The sequence below is a fragment of the Halichoeres trimaculatus genome, unplaced genomic scaffold (assembly GCF_033239565.1).
Source record: "Halichoeres trimaculatus isolate MK-OKI-2021-1 unplaced genomic scaffold, fHalTri1.1 fHalTri1_scaffold_21, whole genome shotgun sequence".
Lineage (NCBI taxonomy): Eukaryota > Metazoa > Chordata > Actinopteri > Labriformes > Labridae > Halichoeres > Halichoeres trimaculatus.
Window position 1 is genome coordinate 4,251,548 of NW_027437199.1, and position 26,294 is coordinate 4,277,841.

At 39.6% G+C, this 26,294-nt stretch overlaps 2 protein-coding genes across 3 annotated transcripts; one reads left to right on the plus strand and one right to left on the minus strand.

The window, feature by feature from the left end:
* The first annotated feature begins 255 nt into the window (after nt 1-255).
* On the plus strand, nt 256-26,294 carry LOC141810669 (F-box only protein 15-like). Of its 2 annotated transcripts, XM_074698423.1 has the most exons (16): nt 256-456; nt 2,420-2,524; nt 2,616-2,852; nt 2,954-3,154; nt 3,238-3,361; nt 3,541-3,623; nt 3,994-4,136; nt 4,618-4,748; nt 5,237-5,383; nt 22,456-22,518; nt 23,048-23,167; nt 23,519-23,593; nt 24,047-24,142; nt 25,233-25,346; nt 25,538-25,621; nt 25,932-26,294. In XM_074698423.1, the coding sequence occupies exons 1-16, from the start codon at nt 332-334 to the stop codon at nt 26,013-26,015; spliced, it is 1,932 nt and encodes a 643-aa protein (XP_074554524.1). In that variant the 5' UTR covers nt 256-331; the 3' UTR covers nt 26,016-26,294. The 2 variants fall into 2 exon arrangements, with proteins under 2 accessions (XP_074554524.1, XP_074554525.1); XM_074698424.1 differs by lacking the exon at nt 5,237-5,383.
* Nucleotides 7,251-11,111, minus strand: LOC141810773 (uncharacterized). The gene is made up of 3 exons (XM_074698578.1): nt 10,971-11,111; nt 8,647-8,935; nt 7,251-8,461 (listed from the first exon to the last, which is right to left on the minus strand). Exons 2-3 carry the CDS (start codon nt 8,924-8,926, stop codon nt 7,368-7,370), a joined length of 1,374 nt encoding a protein of 457 aa, XP_074554679.1. The 5' UTR covers nt 8,927-8,935; nt 10,971-11,111; the 3' UTR covers nt 7,251-7,367.

Consider the following 26,294-nt stretch of genomic DNA (forward strand, 5'->3'; position numbering starts at 1 on the left):
GGAAAAATGGACTTGTAAAGTCGGAGATTTACTAGTTTTTAGGTCATAAATTTGTGACTTCACAAACTAGTGAATTTGAGACTTCAAAAACTGAAAAATTTCGAGATTTTCTTCTTGAAATCTTAAAAAAATAATAACAATATTAAAAAAATAGGTGGCCCTAATACGCCGTTATAATTATTGAGTAAGAAACAGTTATAATAAATAAATAAATAATTAACAGACATGTAGGCGCGAGTGTAATCTCTGCGCGTGCGCAATAACTACCTCGTGCAGACCGGGAGAAACCGTAATGGTAGCATATTTTGGCTAGCAGCCGAAAACCGGAACGATGGCGTCTAGAGAAGTGGAGTTTCTTCAACCTCGACGACCACCATCGGATCTGTTGAGGAGACTACAACTGCAGGAACGACCACCGCCAGAAGCTTCTGTAAATCGGGAAAACTTCATAGAAAGGTAAAGTGACTAGCAGCTAACGTTGGAATGTGACGATCCTGACCCTGAGTGGTTTTCTTCGTAGTGGTATTTTTTCGTTTACACACAAAACGTAAGTGAATACTTATTCCACCGTAATCCTGCAACCACAACGTCATTCTAACTGCTCAGACATTATTTGCATATAATTTGTTTAATTGATAAAAAGACCTAAGAATAATTAAATGACAAAGTTTAGTCATGAGAAGAGATATCTGTGTAACTTCTGTTATTAATTTTGTTTTAATAATGGACACTGGAGCCTAACTGTCAGACAGAGAAAGGACGGAAAAGCAGAGGAAAGCTAAACAGGAGAGTGATAGAGCACGGGCTAAAGGCTGAAACGCTGGTTAAGTTGTTTATGATAATGTTCTTTCCAACCCACAGTCAGCAGTTATTCTGCAGTGGTCTGTTCAAACTTTACAGTCTATCAATAAATGAATAGTGAGATTATGTTAGCTCTGCTTGGTAGATGACTGGCAGGACAAAACCAGAATTCACTAAGATTACACATAATGGACATGTCTCAGAGCACTGGGCTGCCAGTAGAGATACATATAGCAGCTATAACGTTTTCTTGTTGTCACATTTTAAACTGTACCACTACATAAATACTGTACCTTGTTGCATTGTATCCAGCAAAAAGTTGGCTTGAACAATCTTCATTAAATTCCAAAACATCACAAACCTTTCTAAAAGTCATGTCTTCATGATAGACTCCAGGCCAGAAGGTGGCGGCAGTCCAATTAAAACAGTTCCCCCTCATCGCATCTTTAAAGGGGACATATCATGCTTGTTTCTCCTTTTCACTATGCCAGACTAGGATGCCTGTAAAGCATTTCTGCCCTCAGTACAAGTCATTTAGTTCCTTCATTGCCCCACAATAGCGTTCTCAATATCCTCATTTTAGGCCATTCTGAAGATCTCGTTGAAACGCTTCGTTTGGAGAATGACCTCCAGTAACCTTGCAATGTCACAGCCCTTTGTGCTCTGATTGGTCAGTTCTATCAGAGGGGCAGAGGGGGTAGAGCCAGGGGGCAGTTTTTGCAGCATGGCAGTATTTTAAAAATCGCCACATAGGATGGGGCAGACCGAGTGAGTTTGCTGTTTGCCAAAACTTCACCGTAAGGCATTGATAGCACTAATAAAATGGAAGAGTGTAGGATACGTCCTTTTGTATTGGACCCCGAGTCAGACCCGGACGGTTCTGCAGCTCAGGAGGAAGAAAATCCACCACGACACAGATCATCTCAGGACGCTTCAGTGTGGTGAGTCAAACTGGTACTGTAACATGTAGTTTATATGTTTATACTCGGCTCTTGGTGGGTGTATCCCTTGGTGGCGGTTGTGTGACTAACTGACATCACAGAGGAGGAGCTGCTTTATCAGATTACTCCAATAAAAAGAAAGGATCCTCGTGTCGTTACTACAGTCGAAATCTCGCGGCCAAATGTCAATGACCTATTTTCAGAGGCATCAAATCTCGTTCTATGATATCAGAAAAAATACAATATCTCATTTTTTGAAAATGCAGGGGGTGTAAGGTCTTGTTTTCAGATTAATTATATTATATGTCAGTATTAAATCAGGAATCAGCATGATATGTCCCCTTTAATGTCAATTTTGAATAGTGTCTAACTGCACTGTGAAAGAAAAAAAGAGGCTTCTTTTCTCACAAAGAAATATGAATCTGGATTTGGTCACCCTTAAGTCTGTATCCAGATCCGGTGGCTGAAATACGTCTTCTTTAATATTCAGGAAATCTTAAAAACTAGGACAGAAGTAAGCTAGATTATAAGATAATAAAACTTGGATGGAAGCTTTTGCAAATCTGGGCCACAGAGTTTCTTTCTCCAAATTCAAATTTGAGTTTGTGAGGTATGATTATGAGTAGAGTATTAACTTTGATGCTAATCTTTAAAGCAAGTTGGTAATTTGTTTTTAGGTTACCACCAGAGCTCCTGATGAAGATTCTGTCTTACTTGGACGCCTCATCGCTGTTAAACGTGATCTTCGTCAGCAAACGTTTCCACCAGATTGCCAGTGAGAAGTAAGTCTGACAGAATCCACTCAAGACCTGAAGAGGAACAGTTTTATTTGGCTTTTATTTGTAACGATGTTCTCTCTGGTTTTCATTGAAGTGACGTGTGGCGCAAGCTCTACACGTCAGAGTTTGGGAGTCAAACATGGAAGCCAAAGTTGGCGCATTGTGCAGCAAAAGACGTTGACTTTGAGGAGCCGAGGGATCTGCCAGCCGGTCACTGGAGGAGGATGTACCTCAACACTGTCACTGGACGAGAAATGTATAAATTTAGGAAGCACTTGAGAATACTTAGCCCACTCACTGGTTTGCCGATGTTGACAGAGATGGTCCTCAGGTGTGGTATGATTTATCTGGGACAACACTCAGGACTGTAAAGAAAAAGGAGCCTCTGATCTCAAAAGCTGAATTCCATATCTGTGTGGTATTTTATTTCAGGACCCTGAATTTGAACTGGGAGCTCACAGTGAGTGAAAAAAACGGACGGGAGCACGTGCTGATGCAGAGCCAGCTGTTCTTCCAAAAGTCGTCCATGATCGTCTGCTGGAGCGGAGTAGGGCTCCTCAAATACTATCACATCAGAACCCTCCAGGTGCACGCAGTCAGGGTGCAGGCACAGACGGGCCTCAAGGAAAAGAAGTAACGCACACTCCATCCTTCATCGAGTCCAGTCAGGCTCCAACAAATCATCACTCTTCCTTCCTCCTCTTCTTCTCCCTCAGGCTGGGCTGGCACTCCCTGATCTTTAAGGTGGACCTCGAAGCTCAGTCTTATGGACTTATCGGCTCAGACAATCTGATCAAAGTGATGCATGTGGCACCTGGCTTAATGGTCGTCATCTGGAGGGTGAGTGTCCAGCAGAATAAATGACCTGCATGGCTCGTGCATCATTTTATACACACTGAGGTATCACTGCCAGGTTCATTTAGCAGAGTTATAATTGTATGTTTGGAGAATTGAGTCTCTGCCTGGAATTAGTCTTTTTTCTGCACAATGATACAATTACTGTTCCCTTTGTTTTGTAGGCTGACAACACGGTGGTCTTCATCGCAGTCTGTCTGCACTTCCATAAGCTGGTGGAGAGAAGTCTGCTCGGGTTCCCATCCAGGTAAAACAGTTTGACTTGAAGCTTTTTATGGAAAAGGAACAAAATTTAAATTTATTTTGATCCAGAGTACTGATTTTGTGAAACATGATCTGTGCAAACTGCTGAGTGGATTCGCTGTGGTCACCTGAAGTGTGAAGTGAGAGCTCCACCTGCTGTTCAAAACACAGCACTGCAGACTTATGCATCAAGAGTAGTACTTCTGACCAATAAAACTATAGATCTAAACAAATAGTTTACACATTTGGATAAAATTAAATATTTTTTCTGTTTTGTTCTGCAAGTTTGAGATATTTCTTAAGTTAACAGAAGAAAATTATGAATATATTTTTTTGTTTTTGATATAGAAAATACTGTTTGTCCCTCCCTGCAGCCCGTACACTGAGCTTGACCATGGACTGGTGGATACCTCGGTCCCTGAGCGCGGTCTGCATGGCTACACTCTGAACTTCACCCTTCACCAAACCAGTACTGAGATCATGTCAGGATGTTTCCACCCGCTCTGCTGTCACAGAGGTAATCTGATTACATTTCCATCATTTTATATAAATTACTCCATCTAACCTCAAGCTACAGTTGAGGTCAAAATGATGAGCTCCTTCTTTGAAATGTTACAAATTTTAAAAAATATATTGACACTTTACTCACAGTGTAAAAGCCTGACTCTGATCTGTGCCCCCTGGTGGATATATTGGTTAACAGCAATGCCAATGGGTCAGAGACTTGTTACAAACTCAAACAAATGATTGCATGCTGTCATCCACCAAAAAGGACACTCAGCTGACTGTTGGCATCAGGGGTGCTCATGACTTTGACCCTGGTAGTTTTTGTTTTGTTTCAAAAATAAAACTAGGATGTTTGGTGAAGCTGTGGTTGAAATCCAGTGATCTGTTCAACAGCACTTGGGAAATAAAAAAATCTCAAAATTTCTTGGAGGGAGGATGTGTAATCATTTTTGACGAGTGTTGGTTAATACCTCATGTGTTGCTGCGTCCAGGTCGGATCAGATATGGATCGGGCATGATAAAGCTAAAAGCCATCGACAAGGCCGACCAGTCCCAGCACAGACCCCTTCCTGGGAACATCGGGCTTTGCTGGAGCGGTGGGGGGCTGGAGTGCTCAGTGGAGGTACATTCAACCACATCAATACACTCACCGGCCACTTTATCAGGTACACCTTGCTACCCGGGTTGGACCCTCTGTTGCCTTCAGAACTGCCTTAATCCTTGGTGGCATAGATTCAACAAGGTCCTGGAAACATTCCTCAGAGAGTTTGGTCCATATTGACATGATAGCATCACACAGTTGCTGCAGATTTGTCGGCTGAACATCCATGATGAGAATCTCCATTTCCACCACATCCCAAAGGTGCTCTATTGGATTGAGATCTGGGGACTGTGGAGGACATTTGAGTACAGGGAACTCATTGTCACGTTGAAGAAAGCAGTCTGAGATGATTCCAGCTTTATGACATGGAGCGTTGTCCTGCTGGAAGTAGCCATCAGAAGCAAAATTTAGCAAAATCGTCACAGTCTAAGTGTGAATTCAGCCAATGGAGGGAAAAAGGGGCAACATCCCTTTCAACTGCTCTGATAGTTATTTCTTTCGCCACATAGAACTGCTGCATCATGACGCTGACTCTGCTGGACGAGTCCCAGAAACCCTTCTGGTGCGTCAGCTCGCCCATAGGCATCGAGATGGCAGTGTCCTACGACGAAAGTCATGAGCACTTCCTGATGAAGTACAAGGACCTGGAGGGTCAGGTAAAGATGAGTCTGGTGTTGTGGAAGGAGCAGAGACAATTCTTTATCATCAACCTCAACGTCTACATTCCTGTTTCAAAAGTTAATAAACATTTCCGTACGGAGTACTGAAACTGTGCAAAGCTGCTCAGAGTTTAGTTTTTGGTTCTCACGTTTCTTGTTCTTGTTCCCAGTTTCTGAAAATACCAGTACTTCATGTAAGTGTACGAACAGAAGTATCTGGCTTGAGACAACACTATTCTTCTTTCTGATTTTACTTTTTCGGGATCACCACAGAGGATCGTTGATTACTATTAGAGATGGACCAATATAGTTTTTTCAGGGTTGATACCAGTTGTTAGTAATTTAGGAGGCCGGTATACATTTGCAGTAAAAGTGAAAATATTGGCGTCAAAATTTTGAATGATACAAGTGAAGTCAAAGTATGACGTTAAATGAAAACTTTAAAAAAATGGGACTGGGATGTTTACTACGATTTTGCTACCTAAACTTGCCTTCAAAACGTATACTCACCGGCCACTTTATTAGGCACACCTGTCCAACTGCTCGTTAACGCAAATTGCTAATAAGCCAATCACATGGCAGCAACTCAATGCATTGAGGCATGTAGACATGGTCAAAATGATCTGCTGCAGTTCAAAGCGAGCATCAGAATGGGGAAGAAAGGTGATTTAAGGGACTTTGAGCGTTGCATGGTTGTTGGTCTGAGTATTTCAGAAACTGCTGATCTACTGGGATTTTAACCCACAACCATCTCTAGGGTTTACAGAGAATGGTCCCAAAAAGAGAAAATATCCAGTGAGCAGCAGTTCTGTGGGACAAAATGCCTTGTTGATGCCAGAGGTCAGAGGAGAATGGACAGACTGGTTGGAGCTGATAGAAAGGCAACAGTAACTCAAATAACCACTGGTTACAACCGAGGTCTGCAGAAGAGCATCTCTGAACGCACAACACGTCCAACCTTGAGGCAGATGGGCTACAGCAGCAGAAGACCACACCGGGTGACCCTCCTGTCAGCTAAGAACAGGAAACTGAGGCTACAATTCACACAGCAACACCAAAACTGGACAATAGAAGATTGGAAAAACGTTGCCTGGTCTGATGAGTCTGGATTTCTGCTCCACATTCAGATGGTAGGGTCAGAATTTGGCCTCAACAACATGAAAGCATGGATCCATCCTGCCTTGTATCAACGGTTCAGGCTGCTGCTGGTGTAACGGTGTGGGGGATATTTTCTTGGCTCACTTTGGGCCCCTCAGTACCAACTGAGCATGGTTTAAAGTCCACAGCCTACCTGAGTATTGTTGCTGACCATGTCCATCCCTTTATGAGCACAGTGTACCCATCTTCTGATGGCTACTTCCAGCAGGATAACGCTCCATGTCATAAAGCTGGAATCATCTCAGACTGCTTTCTTCAACATGACAATGAGTTCCCTGTACTCAAATGTCCTCCACAGTCCCCAGATCTCAATCCAATAGAGCACCTTTGGGATGTGGTGGAACGGGAGATTCTCATCATGGATGTTCAGACGACAAATCTGCAGCAACTGTGTGATGCTATGTCAATATGGACCAAACTCTCTGAGGAATGTTTCCAGTACCTCCTTTAAATTGTTGTGTATATGCCGTTGGATTAAAAAAAAGGTTGATGCTGATATGCTTCAAAATGTTGAATATCAGCGTGAATAATCAGCCCTGCTGATAGCCAATTATGAATTTTGTCTCACAAGTGAATTTGGCAAACTTTTTTCATCAATGCCCTTCTTAACAAACCCCCCTTTTTGGGGTACTTTGTACCTCAAATGAGGGAGTATAGCTTGGAAATGAGACTAAGCCATCATCTGCAAACGAGGAAACCTTGGCAACACAAAATAATTCAGTCCAAATGTGAAATACATCTTCACAGTTTGATTTTAAAACCATTTTAATCATGATAGATTACGGTAAACCTTCCATAAACTCTGGAAAATGTGGGAATCTAATCAGTAATTAACGGGAGTGATAACAAGAGGCGGGAAGTTTGTACCACCAAGATGAAGCTGAAGAAGACCCGGACTCAAAAATGGGTACAGTTTTTCCGTGAAGGAGCAATCAGTGAAGCTGTGGATGATGTTTGCTGAATCTACGTCAAAAAAAGAAACTGAGCGCTTTCCAAAATCCACAAACACACCAACTGTCTTCAGTTCAGATTTCACTTTGAGATGGACTCCAGAAGCTTGGTAGTTTTGTCCCTTCCTCAAACAGATGGTCCAGTATCCGTTATCAGGACTTGCTGTAATCGATCGTTTCCTTTCAATGGACTCGTTGACGACACCTAAATCCCAGGAAGTCTTCCCTTTGACTTGCACCTGGAAATAAAATCGCCCTGAGGAGAAACACTGCTTTCCCAAAACGTTAACAGCAGAAAGAAATCTTTTCGAGTTTTCTAGCTGGAAGCGTATTGCATCACCACAGCAAACTGTCTTCCCATCGTCGGACAGAATGAGGGATGGATGTGCCGTGTCAGGGTCTAACGTCACATCCTTTGCAAACTGCTGGACCCTGTTCAGCTTCCCCTTAGCGATGAGCCTCTCCATATGTTCCTTGAGTTTTTCCTCCAGCTGGGGTATAGCAGTGGCCAAACTTCCACCGTATGAAGGTGGAGCGATGCTGACTTCTGTCCAGTTCTTAGCAGGAGGAGAAATGTTCTGGGAAGTAAAGCTTTGGATGAAGTTGAGGTGGTCCTCTGTAGGTGAGAGCTGCTCCACCTCAGCGCTCTTCTTGGAAAGCTCAGAGATTTCCTGCTCCAGCTTCTGGATGTGCTCTCGAGCCTCTTTCTCCACCGTCTTTCTCTTTTCATTAATGGACTTAATTAGACTATCCAGACTTTCTTGTAAAGTCTGCAGCAGCTCAGAAAAAGCTTTCTTACTGTCTGAGATTTGTCTGTCTGCAGATTTTCCGCTTAGTTCTGCTGAATCTTTGATTTCCTTGATCTTCGCCTGTCTCTCTTGGATCATCAGCTTGAGTTTAGCCCCCAGTTGGGTTTTCCTTTTTTCAAATTCACCTTTCAGAGCACTGGACTGATGGGACTTGAAGTCTAAAACGAAGCAGAGCACACAAACATCTGGTTAGCCTTCGAGAAACCGTCTTATATCATTAATGGAGATGACTGTTTACATTCAGAAATGGCTTTTCCAATTTGTAAACCCAATGTTAGTCAAGACAAGATACTTAACCGCCATCTTCCCCTGAAATTTGGCAGAGAATTACACTTGGACGCACCTTTTTTTTCCGAGGTAGAGTTTTGCAAACGCTCCACTAGATCATTCCTGCTGATCTTTTTTAAAACCACCACGGTTACTTCCAGAGCTCCGTGACCCTGATATTTCTGCACCAGTAGATCCACCGTATGCTGCCTCTCTGCTTTTTCCAACTGAGCAACCTTAATTCCAGAGAAGCCTTCCACATTGTCATCCTGTTTCAGGAACCACTTGAAGATCTCAAATTCTTCTTCTTTTAAGTCTTGCAGAATTTCCCAAAGCTGCTCCTTCACTTTCGCCATCAGGGCTTCCTGTGTGAGAAAAAGAAAACAGTATGGGAGTACTAAACGATCGATTCAGGACATTTCATTTTGTTGAAGCTAGTCGCCGCTGGAGTGGCAACAGCTCTCTCTTCATTGTTTTTTTTCTCCTTTGATTTCTGATATTTCTTGTGGTTTTTGTATTTGGAGCCTGCCATTACTTCTTATGGCTCATTTGTTAGCCATTGACACCAAACTATTTTTGTTCCCAGTGGTGCTTTTACTCGTTTTGCGGTATAGTTGCTGTTTGCACGACAATGGTTTTAGAGTGAAACGCTGAAGTATCGTTGCGTTTTGGCCTTGCATTGACACAGAAATGGCATTTTAGCCAACCTAACACGCAAACTTTCAAAAACGTCCTCCAGACTGGGATTTTTCTGGAACACTGCCAACACCATTGCTGTGTAAACAGTAAGCCGGCTTTTTCAGTGGAAACGCTGACCTCACACTCCGCCTCGCGCACGAGCATACAACAGAACAACAGTACTGTTGTTACGATCGTCTGGGACTACCATGTTTTGCTTGTGCTGCTGAATCTTCTGTCTTTCAACAAAATGTGCATCGTTTCTCCACTTATACAGTTGTACAGTTTCATTTAGAGGAGGCTTTTGTCCAAAGAGACGTTCAACACAAGCAAGGATTCAGACAGAAGGAAAAACTAGTTAGTGCAAAATCAATTGCTGCAACAATATGCGTCAACCTTCAACAACATTCAGTAGTTTTTGCTGAAAATTCACTAAGAGCTGGGTCTGAGACCTTCTGACTCATTCTACCTCTGAGGACAAAGAGGAGAAGGCTCAGGTTAAGGGCCTAAGTGTTCCCTTAACAGATGAGTCTCCAGACATCTCTTAAAGTAGAAAGGGACTCTGTGGATGGTTTAGAGTTTGGTAATTTATTCCACCATCTGGGAACAACAGAGGAGAAGAGTCTGGCTAGAGATTTGGAGCCGCACTAGGGAAGGAGCACCAGGCGTCTTTCACAAGCAGAGCGTAGTGGGAAGGAGTGTAGACCTGAAAAGCTGCTTCTGGACAAGACAATTAGAGCGCCAACCACAGGTCTGGAGTGCTTACTACAGTGTTTTCAGTCACTCTGCCTTTCTTTGTAAACGCAGATTTATTTTCACTGCGTTTTGGTGTTTTTGGATGAAATGTTGTCGTCCCCTTAGTTAGTAAGTTGATCTTTATTTCATTCAATATAAAAAGATATACACATAGAATATAAATATAAGGGAAACAAATGTGAAATGAATGAAAAGAAGCAGAAAGAAAAAGATCTTATTGCATCTGACCTTTTCTTACAAAATGTTTACTTAACGCTTGACAAAACACATAGCATACTGAGTCACTCAGTACAACAAAACCCATGTTATCAAGTTTAGAAATGAAATATTTTATATAAACCTTGATATTCTATTTCATGACATACTATTTCATCAGTAAACTTGCATAACTTTTTGTCTTTTATTGGTGAAAAATGGTTAGAAATGTTAGAAAAGTCATAAGAAAATATGATACCAACTGAAATGCAAACTACACAATAAAAAAAAACATCGAACAAGTTTTTTTAACGAGTCTGAAGCATATTTTTGATGCCAACCCTTAGCGGTCACTGCCCCAACTATTTCAAGACCACTTGTGAAGTCCTCACAGAGCCTGTGACGTACGGTGGCTTTGAGGTGTAAGTGTTCAAACATTTCATTTACGGAAACATTTGACTCAACAGAAGACATTTAGCAAAACCTAAATCAAACTTCTTAGAAACTCTGCTTATATGATAACGTAGATTCTGCATTAACATTTGCTTTTTTTTTCATCAACTGTGCTCATACAGAAAATAGAAAATAAAAAAAGGAAAAGTTGTTGCCTTACAGCTTTTCATAATATTCTGAGGCCAGTTCAGACAAGCATTATTTCACAAGAGCACTTCACACACAGACACGTGCAGCAAAAACAAACACAGCTGCACTTAATTTACCTCGAGCTATGAGAGAGTACAGATCAGTAACTTTGCCTGAAAGTTTTCTTACCTTCTTGTGCAGATGAGGTCACAGCTACTTTCTCTTTTCCCCCAGTGCTGCTTCTTCTTCTTCTCAGTCTCCTCAGTTTCTGAGAAGTCTTCCTCTTTTCAGCCTACGAAACGGAAATGTGACATCATGCCAGACTAACCAATGAGCTTACCCTCTAACGGAGGTGTTAGAAGAACAGGTTCACACACTTGTCTGGACCTGTTTTTTCAAAAAGTGGAGCCTTCACAAGAATGATCTTTTTTTACTGTCTAATATTAGTTAATCCTGATTTAATTAAAGTTTAGTGTTTTTCAACCCTATCCAGAAACAGAAGTCTAAAGACGACCAAAGTTCTAGTGCTAGAAATAGGAGTGTACACCACTAGGGGGCGCTGAAATCCTCCAAACTGAAAGATCCTGTTTTTAAATGTTTTGTTTCATAGTGTTTACATCTGTTTAATTGCAATGGCAAACCATCCTTTCCACAGCCTGAGAGGAAGAAAGTGAAACTGAAACCAAATGGATTTGTCAGACGACTGGATGCTGCTTTATTTCATTGAACCTCTATTTACTGGGAATATTGTGATCAAGGAACAATTCTCCTTGCAAGGTTAAGAGTCCTTGCTGAGATGGATCAGCAGCATAAAACAAGACTTAATTTAGTTTCTAGTTATATAATAATTCACATTAGTACCACCAAAGATTTGACAAAAATAATCTGTTCATGACAAAAACATTACCGCTCCACAGCATCAGTCTTTTTTTTTCTTGCCAAAGCTCCAGGGTTTAAAAAAAAACTAGTTCCACAACGAAAGAGTGAAAATGAAAAGTGATCATCCACAGAAAATAACCCAAAAGCAGCAGAGCAGCAGAGATAAAGTTGATTCCGACAAAAAGGAAAAGGGACAACACTGAAAAAGTTTGAAGAATGTGATGCAGTTGTTCTCAGATAAGGACATTACCCCCAAACTCTTCCAGACACGCTTTCTTTTTCTCCTGCAGCTGCATCCATTCACTCAGTAAACATCCCCTCCTTCTCCACCCACTCACTCTGCCACGTGGACACTCTGTATCTGCTCCACTCAGCCCTCCTCTTCCTCTGTTTCCACTCTCTGAAAGACACATCTATATATAAAAAATACATGACAGTACATCAGATTAAAGCACCGTGGCCTCTTTAATTTCTTCATCTCTGCCTTTTCTCTTTTGTTTGGTTTTTTTTGTATGTTTTACTTCTTTGACTTGTGAGGCCAAATTAATTAACTTGATTGGATGATACACCACTCGGTTTCCATAGAACTAGAAACTGAAACTTAATCACAACCATTAAGATCCAGTCTCCAGTGTGCAGCTCAAACGTTTTTTATTTGTTAAATCGTTTTGTGGACACCTCCATAATTTTTTTCAAACAGTCACTCTAAAAAAAAGAGAATTGTGTCAACAAACTCCATCAAGTCATTTAATAGCGCTTGAGCATTTAAAGCTTGTTAATGCATAAGAAAAGTGAACCTGAAAGTGATCATGTGACTTACCTGTGCAGGTGTGCAGCCAGGTAGAAACACTGAACGTTGACCTTGTGTATCCTCTTATCTCTGAAAGCTTTAACTGTTACCTGACCGGAGGTGAGTCACGTCATAAAGGGAGGAGACTGTGGAAAGGTGTGTCTTTGTGTTTGTAGTTTCTTACTGACACCACTAGATGGTGCTCAAGAGCTCTTGCACTGATTGTCCTTTTCATGCTATTTAACTTCCTGAGCTCCACTGCTTTCATTTGGTGAAGGTTTAACACATGATAGTGAACTAAGACTCATTGTTCCTGCAGAGATCTGGACTCAATCTGGACTTAAGGAATGGTGTAAAAACTTAAAATGATGACACTGTAGACATTGTCACTGTAGAAGTATAACATTTCAGTTTTAACCATGAACAGAGATGTTAAATTAGAGTTACAGATTGTAAAGAAGTAGTTGTTAATTTCATAAATAAGATATTTAATCAGAAACAATGGTGAGGTTAAGGTAACCTTGGTCAACCCCCTGTGGACAAAGTATGCAGCATTTAAAGGTAATCTAAAGTAATCTGGATTTGGGGATCCTTTACTCATTTACTGCCAGATGTTTCAGAGCCAAGAGCCTTGTATATATATATATATATATATATATATATATATATATATATATATATATATATATATATATATATATATATATATATATATATATAATGTGTAGATAAAATTTTGTGATCTCTGATTATGTAAATTCTGGAACTACCAAACGAAAGAGTAGGCTCTTTTCTGTCATCATGAAAACAGTTTTTTTTCCTGACTTTTTCTATGTAGAACATTGGGTGGTTTTACCAAAAACACCTTTTTCGACCACCAAAAAAAGAGAGAGAAAATTCACTTTGATTGATTTTTAACCCTCGTTTCCATCCTTTCCATCCCTTTGTCATCTTTCCTTAATGATTATGACCCCTAGAGTCACCTACAGGGGTTACTTTGTCAGTACGCTAGCTTAGAAGCCTGATATTGATGGACTATCTGTTCGCCAGACCCACTGAGGAACATAATAGACATTTACAGATGTCATTGGAAGCTATAAGTTAAAAGTACTAGGGATGGGCGAATACAAATACCAGGTATCGGTATACCTGATACCAGCCTTTTTATCAAGGTATCAGTACTTGTGAAGGCTGTAGATACCAGCAGCAGATATTCGAGGCAAGAAAATCTCATGTCGAGTAATTCCTCCTCCCCATTAATTGAAATGTGCGCCAGGGCCTGTTCAGACAACATGAACTAACCAGGGAGAGTTAACAATTAAACTTTTTTATTTTGCACTTTAGTTTACTTTAAAAAATACTTAAACTCTGACAGATTTTAGTTTTATTGTGCACTTTTAATAATTTTTTTTCAAATATTTATCAAAAAAGTTCTAAACTCAGAGAGAGTTTTTTGTGTTTTGTTTGGACTCAGTGTCAGAGTGACTGTGCTGTCTTTGTTCAAAATGATCTGTCACTGTTAATTAAAATTTTATGTATAAAAAGTACTAGTAGTTCCGGCACTCGGTATTGGTGAGTACTCAAGAGGGAGTACTTGTACTGGTATTGGTCTGAAAAAAGTGGAATCGAACATCCCTAAAGAGTATGCAAAACTACACTGGACTGCTCAGTCAGGATTAACCTCAAATCCCAGATCTAAAGTAAACTGGTTTACCTGATTCTAAGTTAAGAAAGTGGATTTCTCTTGTGCAGTTTGTCCAAGCCTTTCAACTGCCCATCCTCGTCATCTGACCATGGATATTTCTTGCATGTCTCACTCTTCACTCTACTCCTTACATTCGCTGTCTCTGGCAAAAATGACCCCAAAATACCTCAAAAGAAAAACAAAGTGGATATCTGAATTTAGTTTGTTCTTATCCTGATGAAACCTGATGAACAGTTGGGCCCTTGACATCAAAATAACACTATATACTTGTTTTGGTGGTGGATTTTAGCAGGTTTTGGCGTCTGCAGGAGAACAGTCTGTATGGAGAGCAAAAGCAGGCAGAACACAATCGAGGTTAATGACATCCTGGCTTCTGGCAGCGATGATCTGACAGTTTTGAACCGCCTCAATAAACAGAAACGATAGGGAAATTGGGATCAATATGATCTTTTCAATACCCATCCCCAACAATTAGCGTTTCGATTTCCTGTCTTCATTGAAAGCACCAGTGACAATGGATCTTTATCTCTTTCCAAATCGGCTTTATGAGGTTAATTAAGCAAACCTAAGACCCCTTTACTACATTAGAAGGGATTTCTATCACAGGTTCATACCATGGAAGTCATGAAGCTTCTGTGTAACTTACTGTTTACTGTGAAACTGAGACTCTACAGTAACAGATGAACAAGCCATCCTCTGAGGGACATAATCACTTGTTAATTTGAGTTTAGGTTAAGGATGTGAACACAGATTATTGAGGGAATTTATTTTATGCTAACTGATTCTTTTGTTGGAATTAGCAAAAAGCTAGCATTTGAGATCATGAGGGTCCCGAGAGTCCAAGTTGATCTGAACCATTTCTTCCCAATGTTTTTCCAAAGGAAGGTATTTGCCTTTATTGTCAGATGAGTTTAACCTTTGTACTGAAAAAATATCCTCCTGTCATTGTGTGATCATTGTGTCTGGCATTGCTGTTATCAATAGTTGAAATTTTAATTTGCATAGGGACAAAAACATCAAGGATGTAAACAAATGCCCCACAGCCACAGCTGATTTGCCTTTTCCCAAAACAGCTCTTAAACTACAACAACAAAAGTACAAAACACATGTAAATATGTCAAACAAGTGAGCTTTAAGGTTAGTTTCGAGGCTTGAAGGCTCATCCTCTGGTTTATTTACTTAAGCTTTATGAGAGAAATGAGGAAAGAGAGGGGAGGGAGGAACAAAAGGAAGCAGGGAAGGAAAGCAGAGGATGAAACATGAAAGAAACAGAAGCAGGAACAAAAGGAGGAGACAGAGGAGGAGGAGGAAAAGGAGCCTAATGGGACGCACCCCCAGCAAGAGGAAACAGGTAGAGCAGGCTGGTCTGTTTACCAGCCTGTGGGAGTCTTTCTCTGTGTGTCGCTGTGTGGAAAGTTTGCATCTGTTACAGACAGCCGGGTCGAGACGGGGAAGTCACTGAGGAGAGACAGATTGAGGAAGAAACCGAACCATGGCTGTGAATAAATGCATCAAATTTCTCCTCTTCTTCTTCAACCTCCTGTTCTGGGTGAGTCTGGAAAACAAAATGATGGGTTTTGTGGTATTTTGTGCATCTTTAACTCTTTGACTTCACAGATAAACAAAGAAAATGTGTAAACATACTGAAGTCTTAGAAAATCTATATTTTCAAACTTTTAAATTCTGCATATTTGAGTTTATGTGTTTGCAAATGTTCAGGGAAGTTGTTGAATTTGCCTCAATTTGGTTCATTTTCATTCATTACACTATGGTTCGGCTTGTGGGTGTGCCTCGGGGGCTTGGATTTAGCTTCAAATCAAAAAACTGTCCAGTAATTTTTGCTCTTATATGTAAACCCATTTCTAGTTTTAGAACTTTTGCATGCTATAGAATAACTTATCTTTTGTTATTCCTGCATTTCTGTCTCTGTTTCTCTCAATGCAGGTGAGTTTTTTCAGTCTGTTTTGACTTGAACTTCAATTTTTTCACCGTACCTGCAGCTACAATTACTTCCATTTCAACTTGTCCTGTATGTTTGCACCTCTCTCCTTTGTTTCCAACATTTCTCACTGGTTTGTTCATTCTAATCAACCAGTTTGAATTCAGGTTGTTGGGACTCATTTCTTGCTCCTCTCTTGTATAACCACCTGCATACAAACAATCAGTCCTTTCTGTCTTTCCAGTCAACCGCTCCGTAGTGCAGAACAGGTTGTGTCGGCTCTCTAATGCCTCTCCCTCCATAAAAAAACAAACATTTGTCCAGTTTCAGGGCGTGGCTCCACGCTCAGCCACACGCATCGCCACTCCTGCAGCTTCATGTTACTCCACAGCCTGTGGTTGGAGTCATACGGCATTAAAACTTTAATGTAAAGAAGAGCAGTGTTTTAAAGATACACTAAACCTCCTGCTTTAGGTTGATCTATGGTTTCTTGCGCACACAAACCTGACAGTACTTGTTGGAGCTTTGTTGTCTCAGGCTTTAGAAATCCATACGTTATCTTTCTTAAAAAGGTGAAGGTGTGGCACAAACCAGAGGCAGCTAATCAAACAAGCCATGCTGGTTTTATCTGCTCACAGCTCTGAATGAAAAACCAACAGAAAGATTTACAAACTGCCTCAGATTTACAGGTGGTGTATTTACTTCAAGCCTGTGAGGCTACAGTCATGCTAGGCTAAAGCTTATAAGGATGAATAAGTGAACTGTTACATTCCAGAAGCGGAATGACTCAGCGTAATTAAGCTAGCACTGAGATAACAAGCTAGCTTTAAAGCTTAGCTTGATTGCCAATACAAGTAAAAGTCACATTTTACATCAAATCATCATTGAAATTGTATGCTAGGCTAGGCTAAGTCATCTGATTTACTTCAAACAGCTTGTAAGTGAAGTTAGCACAAGTTAGCCATGTAAACGTAGCCTGAAACTCAATCTTTTACACAGAAAATTGTTTACACTATGTCAGAATAGCTCATTAGCTTAGCATGACGTAGATACAACATTCCAACAGCTAACTCCTGTCTTTCAACTGATGGATTTTATCAAGTTAGGAAGAAGTGCTTGAAGGATTACTGAAAGGCTGTATAGGGCACAAATTAATCAATACAGACTACCATTACATTTGGTTTAACAGGCTAGCTAACAAGCTAACTGGGAGCTAACTGTCAAGCCCAAGCTTCTTACCGCTTTAAAAAGGAGAATTAGAGCCTCACAAAGTCTTTTTCTTTTCTTTTTTTTTAAAGCAAATTTTAAGAATTTATTTTGAGACAGTCAAAAGAGGAAAAAAAATCATAATTTGTAAGAATAAACTCCCACACTTTTGAGTATATAAAATAATAAAATTTAAATCTGAATCTTAAAGTTGTGATTTGATGATAATGTAATCGTAAAAACAGATGTTGGTTAATCTCTCCAAAGTCTGTAACGACATAAAATTAGAAGCTGAGGACAAACATTTACAGAAGTGTCCACAGGCTGCCAGTAGCATTCTAGAGTCCTCCTCCGCTGCTGCCATGCTACAAAGTCGTCACCATTGGTTTCATTTGTGTTTTTGTCTTATTTTAAGTAAAAAAAAAATTGTCGTTAGACTTGATACGAGCCACATTCAACTGATCAGTCCAGAAAAATGTGTCATTTTAAGTTATTGAAGACAAAAATGAGGTCTGGATTGCTTTTAACAAGTACAAAAATCTGCCAATAGAACAAGAATAATTCCCTTGAAAATTTGCTAAATTTTGTAACTTTCCCTTGTTCCATTGGCAGATTTTTTTTTACTTGTATAAGCAATTCAGACCTCATTTTTGTCTTTAAATAACTTAAAACAAGATATTTTTCTAGACTGGTAAGTGAATGTGGCTCATATTAAGTCTAAAAAGGCATTTTCTACTGAACATAAGATAAAACACTTGATAGGATTTCTGTTTTTTTCAGTGTAAAATTAAGAAATATTTATTATGAGAAGTTTTTTTGAACTCCAAAAGTGACACAAACAACATTTGATTTAAATATTACAAATGATCCAGATCAGAAATCCACCTCTAGCTCTGTGTTTTCTAAACTGTCTGCTGCAGTTATTTCAGTCCTCCCTCATGCTACCTGAAATAAAGTGAAATCAATGATAACTTGATTCTCGGCGCTCAGAGGACAGGATGGACATGTGTTTGTGTAATGATGATGATGATGATGATGGTGTGGGTGGGGTTGTGTTTCTGTTTACTGTAAAACCTCTCAGCTGGAGTTTCAGACCTGTGGATCTGCTGGGGCAGTCTGATTAGGAAATGATGCTTCCTATCCCTGAAATAATCCCCCGTAATGAGGCTTCAGTGCAGGAAAAGGAGCATGAGTCAAACATGGACACTTTAGAAAATCTTCACTCCTGAGCAGTCTCTCTGTCTGCGGTGGTTTATGTGGCTAAATGCTAACAGAACATTTATGTAGTGCATCTTTGACAGATGATGGAGGAGAACTAACTAATTATGTGCAGCTCTGCTTTCTGCTAACGGCATTAATGCACAGAAACAGAGTGGTCATCTACACCATGAATTATAGATGCTGCGTTCAGGGACCGTCCCTGCAGCGGAAATAGATGATCTCAACGGTACAAAAACACATCTTAGCACTGGAGTAGTTCACAGTTGGGCAGTAAATAAATATGTATTACCTTTCTGAATGCATCAGCTGAAGTTGTAAAACAGGACTCTTTATGTTTTATTAAACTTTTAGACATAAACAAGACAGAAGGAGGAAGTTACTCCCGAAGGAAATTTTCATACCAAGTTCTGTGCAAATTAAAAACATTCAGATGATCTTAAAGAAGTATAAAACAGTCCACAAACTGCTATTTCCCCTGAATCTCAGATACGTAAGCCCTTGAATGTCAGTTTTCTTCAGATCACAAGTCAATTTCAGTTGTCCACAGTAGGTAATTTAAAAATCAGATCAGCAGTCTGGCACGTCGATAATGATTGCAATCAACCCCACTGATTTAATTTTAAGACCCCAGCAAATTTTCTCATTACCTCAAAAAATTCTTTGACTCTGGAAAACAAGTTTCTTGTCTCAAGATAACCACAAAAACTACCCTAATGTCCTTACAAAATGATTTGTTTTCTTGAGTTAAAAAAAAAACACATTAAGTAGTTGTCTTGAGAAAACAGAAAACAACAACAACAAAAAAACATTTTATCGTGGCCCTTTAGGGCTTCTGTACTCTTTGTTTCAACGAGATAAGAAGACAGATTATCCAGTTATCTTGAAAAAAAACAAGAATTATTTTCTCAAAATAGCTCTAAAGATAGCTGTTGGGATAAACTCATTTTGAAAAACTACTTCTGTGAAAGAGGTATTTTATCGTGACCTTTTTTGGCTTCCATACTCAAGCTTCTTTCTTCTTGAGAAAATTAGGGAAAATATTTTTGAGGGAATATAACTTAAATGGAATCATAGTCTTGAAGACATAAGACCAAATGTGTTTAATCATGAGATTTTTGTGCGTCCGTACTCAGGCTCGACGATATTTAAGATAAGATAAACGGAAAACGGCATAAATTAAATCACTATCTTAAGGAAAAATTGGAAAAAAAAGCATTTAAATTGACTTTTTCAAGGCTTTCTTACTCAAGCTTTGTTTTCTCGAAGACTGAGGAAAATTATCACTTTATCTTGAGATTTTAAGCAAAATAAGCTGAGATCACAGGGAAAAAAACAAGATTAAGTTGTCTTGAAAAAACAAATCAACAGTAGTTTATCATGACCTTTTTGGGCTTCCATACTCAACATTTGTTTCCGTGAGATTAAGAGGTAAATTGTAACGTTAACTTGAGAACACAAGATGACGATGAAAGTAAATGTAGAGAAAATACCAAAAATTAAAATGTATTGATTCGTGACCTTTTGGGGCTTCCGTACTTAGAACCCTGATATAGGATGTTGTGTTTTTACCACAGTGTCAACAGGCAGGGTCTAATGTGTCTGACTTCAGCTGCAGTGCGGTTAAACTAGAAGTTTCTCAGCTGCCTGTCGATCCGGAGAGACTGAACCCTATGACTGTAAAACCCCGTCCTGTGTGGTTTTGAAGGGATCCAGTGGTTAAAGGACAGATTAGGTGACTTACTTCCTGTGAGTCACTGCAGAGGAGCTGACCACCCGCCTACACTTGACCTGACAGGATGAGCATCAATCTAGTTTGTGTGGGAAAATTAAATAAGTTTATCAGCTGGAGAATTAGAGATGACCTAATAAACTTGAATCAGGCGCCGTCCTGTAACTCCCCCTGTCGTTAAAACCATGACATCAGAGAGGGTGTGTTTGCTTTTCAGCCCTGCTGAGCTCAGGGATCACTATGTCACTCTGCAGGTTTTCTCAGTTTATGATACGGTACAGTGACTCTGCTTTGATTCATCAAACCTTAAACATCAACATCAAGGAAGCTTTATTTTTGACACGTTTGTTGTCTTAGATGTTTGTTGAGGTCGTTTCTGATTCAAGACAATCTTATAGACTTAGAAGAAAAAAAACTCTCTTTCTGGCACTAGATGGCAGCACCTGTGACCAAACAACTTAAAGCACTTTGTGGTATGTCGAAAAAAAATTTACTCATCAAGTATCTTGCCTAACAATGATTTCCTAATTCAAGAAACCTAACCTTTATTTTAATTTAGCTATTTGCAGTTATATATTTTTTTTGATTCAGGCTTTCCTTCCTTCATATCACAAAAATAAACAGTTTTTCTGGACCTGAGTTTTTTAACTGGACAAAAAAACACTCGCTTTGCACAGCTGTTGTAGTAGGAGTTTTGTCTTTAATAATTTTGATTTATGAGGGCAAACGTCTCCAAAACAAACCCCAGGGGGCGGTTTGGCTCTTAAACTCTGTTTCTACCAGCACGCTGTGCGTGTTTGTCGTTACAACAAACCAAATTTTAGCTGCAGCTGCCAAAAAAAAGCTTGAGTTTGATTAATCTTGATATTTATGAGTTATTTATTTTTTGACATTCTTTTCATTTGTTTTTGTTTTTTTATTTTTCTTCTCATTTTCAGACGTTTTTTGGCTCAAATATTATAGAATTATTGTTTTAATCACTAAAGTTGATTTTCGTCGATTTTCCATTAACACACAGTCTCTGGCACTTAGCCGAGGTTGATGCTGATTGGTTAAAAACATCATCAAAGTCATGGCTGCATGATTCTGTGGTCAGGTGTGTGTCTGTGAAGGTCAAAGACACAGGAGGAAGTTCAACATGCTCATTAAGCTTTCCTGGAAATGAGTAACAAACAGGCTGCGGGTATGGAGGAGCTGAGTGTGTTTTAGAGGTCGTGACCTTTCTCTGCTTGTCTGCTTCGTTTCCGCTCGTTCAGAAATCTGAATGATCCATCAGTTTCTCTAAATTCAATAACCACACCTGAAGTGTTGAAGATTACTTTTTTGATAAATTCTTATTATGAAAATAAAAGTTTAAAATAGCTGCTTTTGTTTGTTTCACGAGCATCCAGTCGTGACCTTTGACCTTTCTGTTTCCTGCCTCGTTCACTGCACTCTGTTTCTTTCTGATGATTTGAGGATGAAATATTGATGAAGACTTACTCACAGCTGCGTGTGTGTGTGTGTTAGCTAATTGTCAGGGTGTTGAATAATAAATGCCAATTATCTGTTATCGACTGTGTATGTTATGGACAGCGAGGCTCCGCCTTTGTATGTTCTAAAAGCCATGATACGCCCCTCACAGAATCTGAGTGGAGCCAAGCAACAGAAATAAGTTTATTTTTCTTTGAAGAATCTAATCTCTTCTTTGCTCTCCCTCCCAACATATTTTACTATTCCCCAAAAAACTTATGCAAGAAAGTCAGCTGTCAGTCATCGTTAAACGTGTCGTGAAACCTCGTTTTTCATGTCAGATAACTAATGAAAACAAAACTTTTCAGCAAAAAAGATGACTTGAACACAACACTGCCCAATAATATCTTCATATCACCACAGTGTACAGATGAGACAAACATTTCTATGAGGTGTATTAAATTTTTAAAGTTTGACCACAGCCCATCTGGAATGACTGGGGAGACAGAGTTTTTGACCTATGCTGCAGCCAGCCACCAGGGGGAGCAGTTTTTGTAGAGACCTCAGTGAAAGCTGAGCGAAGTAACTCCCAGTTTTTCTACAGTCTACTACTTTTACTTTTTTACTTCTGGTAAAAAAAAATGATTGCACTGCAGGTTTTCTCCACCAGTTGTCGCCAAAGTATAAAGGCTCTCTATGACATTGCCTGTTTCACATTCTGCGCTGAAACTTTTTGTCTCTTTGTCTCTACAGATCAGCGGTTGCATCATCCTGGGCGTCTTCATTTACCTGAAAGTGAACAAAGATGGGAACGCGGTGAGATTTATGGTTTCTTTATCATTATCATTTGATTGTTTTGCAAGTGTCTCTCAAGTCAAGGTTTTTTTTTTAAACTAAACCGGATAAAACAGATTAAAAAAAAAGTTACGATTTTTCCTCTGTTATTTGTCTTTTCTTTGTTTCTAGCTTCTCAAGATGTTTTTTTATTTCTTTTATTCTGGTTGAGTTTTTTTTAACAAGAATTGTTCACACCTTCTCAGCTTTAGTCTCCCTTTGAGTCTAGATTTTTCCAACTCAACTTACTTTTATTTTTGTTTTAAGTAAAAGCAATTTTCCACTTGATTTTTGATCACTTAAATCAACATTTTTCCGGACTAAATTATTTTTTTTAATGTTTTTTTTTTTGTTTGTAATATAATGAAGGTTTTAGCGCACTGAAAGCAGGTTAGCATCAGGCCAACAATCCAGCTTTAGCTCCTCTGATCTCACAGTAATCTTTGTTTTTCCTGCAGTCAGAATATTTATGAGTAATTACAAGCCGTCTCTCGCCTTTTCCCGTCCTCAGATCACAAACGAATCGATTCCTGGCATCGACCTGATGATCGCCATCGGAGTCATCGTCATGGTGCTGGGCTTCCTGGGCTGCTGTGGAGCCATCAGGGAGAACCGCTGCATGCTGCTGCTGGTGGGGAAAACAGAAACTTTGATTATTTGTGTCAAATTATTTTACTGAAAACCAATTGTCTTTATTATTTTTTTTCACTTTTTATGAACAAGACTTAGCAAAGTCACAAGTTTTCCTCCAGTTAAAAACAGTCATGCTTGTCATTTAAACAGCTTCTGAATGTAACAGTGAAGTTTCAAACCTTTTTTTGCTGCTTTATGAGACTTAAAGTGAGAAAAACCCAAAGATGTTGCACACAAAGTTTGAAGTTTCATATTTAGTTGAGGTTGAAAAAAAAGTTAAAGAAGACTTTAAGTCATCTTCACCTAATGGCACATTTTAATTCTTAACCCTACTTGTCTTTCCTCTCAGTTCTTCATCAGCCTCCTCATCATCTTCATCCTCTTGCTGGCAGCAGGAATCCTGGGAGCTGTGGGCACAGACAAGGTTAGAGAAGACTTTACTCTGTGGCTTTATTTGATCGACAACTCTTTCTGACTTTATTGCACCGAGCACACCTCTTTTTCTCCAAGTGCTGATTTCGTTTTGTCGTTTTTTGTCTTGGGATAGGTCAAAAACCAGTTTTGAGCTTTTCCATTAGATTCAACGCTTATTTTCTCTTTTTCACATTTTTATTGTCTTTGTCCAAGAAACACAAACCTTTGAAATGTCTGTTTTCAAAAATACTCTTTCTGCTCTCTTTTATGTGTAGAATTTGATATTTAGGTTGCTTTTTGAAAGTTTCTTTTATAGATCTACATTTGATTTCAGGGTGTGGTCGCCACATGAACCTGAACAAGTGCTGTGTATTTTCATAATGCATGCTAATTTTTTATATCCTTGCAGGACTGAAGTCTCTGATAACGGTCGTTACTGAAATATCTTTTTTTTTTGGTGCAGGTGAAGGACTGGGTGAAGGAGCGTCTGCAGAAGTTGACGCCACTGTCGGATCAACCGCAGAGCGTGAGGGATGACCTGGAGAAACTACAGCGAGAGGTGTGTTTTATGTTTTATTTGTTAAAGGAGCATTTATCGAAACTTAAAGATGCTATGAGGAGGATCTGTTTTGATTGCACTCCCTCGCCACCTTGTGGCCCGGAGTCTTCACACACTGTCATAAATTACTTTTAGTGAGGTGTGTTTTTTGGGGGGGAATTAAATGGTGCTCTGATGTATCTGTAGGCAAATGTGACAACAAGTAAACACTGTCAGTTTGTAAGTAGTTTAGTACCTGTTTATATTTAGCATAGCCGGCAGCCCGGTGCTCTAAGACATGTCCGTAATGTGTAACAGTAGTAAATCCAGGTTAGCTATGTCCTACCAGTCATCTACCAATCAGAGCTAACGTAACCTCACTCTTCATTTTATTGATAGACTCTCAAGTTTGAACAGACCACTGCAGAATAACTGCTGACTGTGGGTTGGAGTCAACATTAGCACAAACAGTTTAGCCCCTGTGTTATAGAGTGATACAGCCCGAGCTAAAGGCTAATTAACCTTTAGCTCGGGCTGTATCACTCTCCTGTTTATCTTTCTTCTGCTCTTCTGTCCTTTTTCTGCCTGACAGTTTGGCACACTGATCTCTGTGTTTTATCTCAAAGCTAAGAAGTAGCATTTTAAAAAAACCTCTAACCAGCAATGTTGATAATCTCATTTTAAAGTGTGGATTACGATCAGGCAGATATCTAGAAAGGAGACTTTTTCAAGATCACTTTCAAACTCCTCACAGCCTCTTTAAAGGGGTAGGATTAAATATGTGTCGACCTCTACCTTCTCCTTTTTGAACGTGCAGACTTACAGCACATGCAGGAAATGGTCGACAGTTTGCCTTGTTTGTTTGGGTTATTTTTGTGGACGCATGTGTCGTCTGTGATTACCATTTCTGTTTGCTTTTTTCATTTCTTTTCTTTTTATTTTCATATTACATGTTAGAAATAAAACTTTTAATTAAATTCAAATATTATTGATTACATACTGTCAATAAAGTGATTGGTTAGTTACCAATAGTGAAAAACTCTGCTCTTGGGTTGAAGCTTCAATCCTTTAAGCTGTTGATTCTGACGTGGCGCTGTGTTTTCTCTTTTAGCTGCAATGCTGTGGTCTCGTGAACGGACCATCGGACTGGGACACGGTACCCAGCTCCTGCCGCTGCAATGCCACATTAGCAACAGGCTGCACACCTGGTGCCATCCACCAGACGGTAAGATCAGGAAACAGACACTTCTCTGTGGGCTGTTAACCAGTGATATTAAACTCAGGCCAGTGTGAAATCATAAAAATGAAAAATTAGCTGCAGGTTTTTGTTTTGGTTAAAACTTTATTCAGAAATTCAGAAAACAAAACACAAAGCAAGTATGCTTCTGAGTAACTGTGTCACTTTTCTTCCTGCAGCTTTGTACCACCGAAATTGTGGAATTGATGGAGAAAAACATGGAGATTGTGGTGGGAATCGCCTTCGCCATTGCCGTCCTGCTGGTTAGCAAACACACGCACAAACACACCTACACACACGATAACTGAGGCTCTTTGCTGCCAACAAAGAGCTGAAATGTCATCAGTCTTAATTGGAAGATGGGAAACAGGGTTAAGATAATCAGGAGAAGCAGGTATATAACACAGTGTCATCTGCGTAACAAGAGAATTGATGACTTGTTTGGGGGGTTGAGCCATAGTAAGAGAAAATAAAAGGAAAGAGGACCGAGAACGGAGCCCTGAGGAACGCCATAAGACAGAAACTGTTGATTATGATGTGTTATGGTAATCTGATCATTTTTTTCTTCTACAGATTTTTGGCATGGCCTTTTCTATGGTTCTCTACTGTCAAATCGGCAAGAAGGAAGGCGCCACCAGTCCCTCCACCAACGCTTGAACATCCACATTTAACCACGCCCCTTACTGCCCGGCGAAGGCCAATCAGCAGTTACCAGATGACCAATTAAACAAGCACCATGTATCTTCAGTGCCACCATGACTTTAACTTTTACTGTGAAGGAACACGCTGATATTTTGGATGATATTCTGCACCATAAATAAAGCTCATCCCCAAACTGGTGTGTAGTGAATGTACACGGAAACAGTTAAACATATGAATAATGCATGTGGAGAATATTATAGATTAACGAATGCCAGAAGAAATTAGATGTAAAAG

Coding starts and splice junctions, on each gene's coding strand:
- LOC141810669 (XM_074698423.1), top strand. CDS start 332: ATGGCGTCTAGAGAAGTGGAGTTTCTTCAACCTCGACGACCACCATCG. Junction 2,525..2,615: donor CACCAGATTGCCAGTGAGAA/GTAAGTCTGACA, acceptor TTTTCATTGAAG/TGACGTGTGGCGCAAGCTCT. Junction 4,137..4,617: donor CCCGCTCTGCTGTCACAGAG/GTAATCTGATTA, acceptor TGCTGCGTCCAG/GTCGGATCAGATATGGATCG.
- LOC141810773 (XM_074698578.1), bottom strand. CDS start 8,926: ATGGCGAAAGTGAAGGAGCAGCTTTGGGAAATTCTGCAAGACTTAAAA. Junction 8,462..8,646: donor CTCTACCTCGGAAAAAAAAG/GTGCGTCCAAGT, acceptor GCTTCGTTTTAG/ACTTCAAGTCCCATCAGTCC.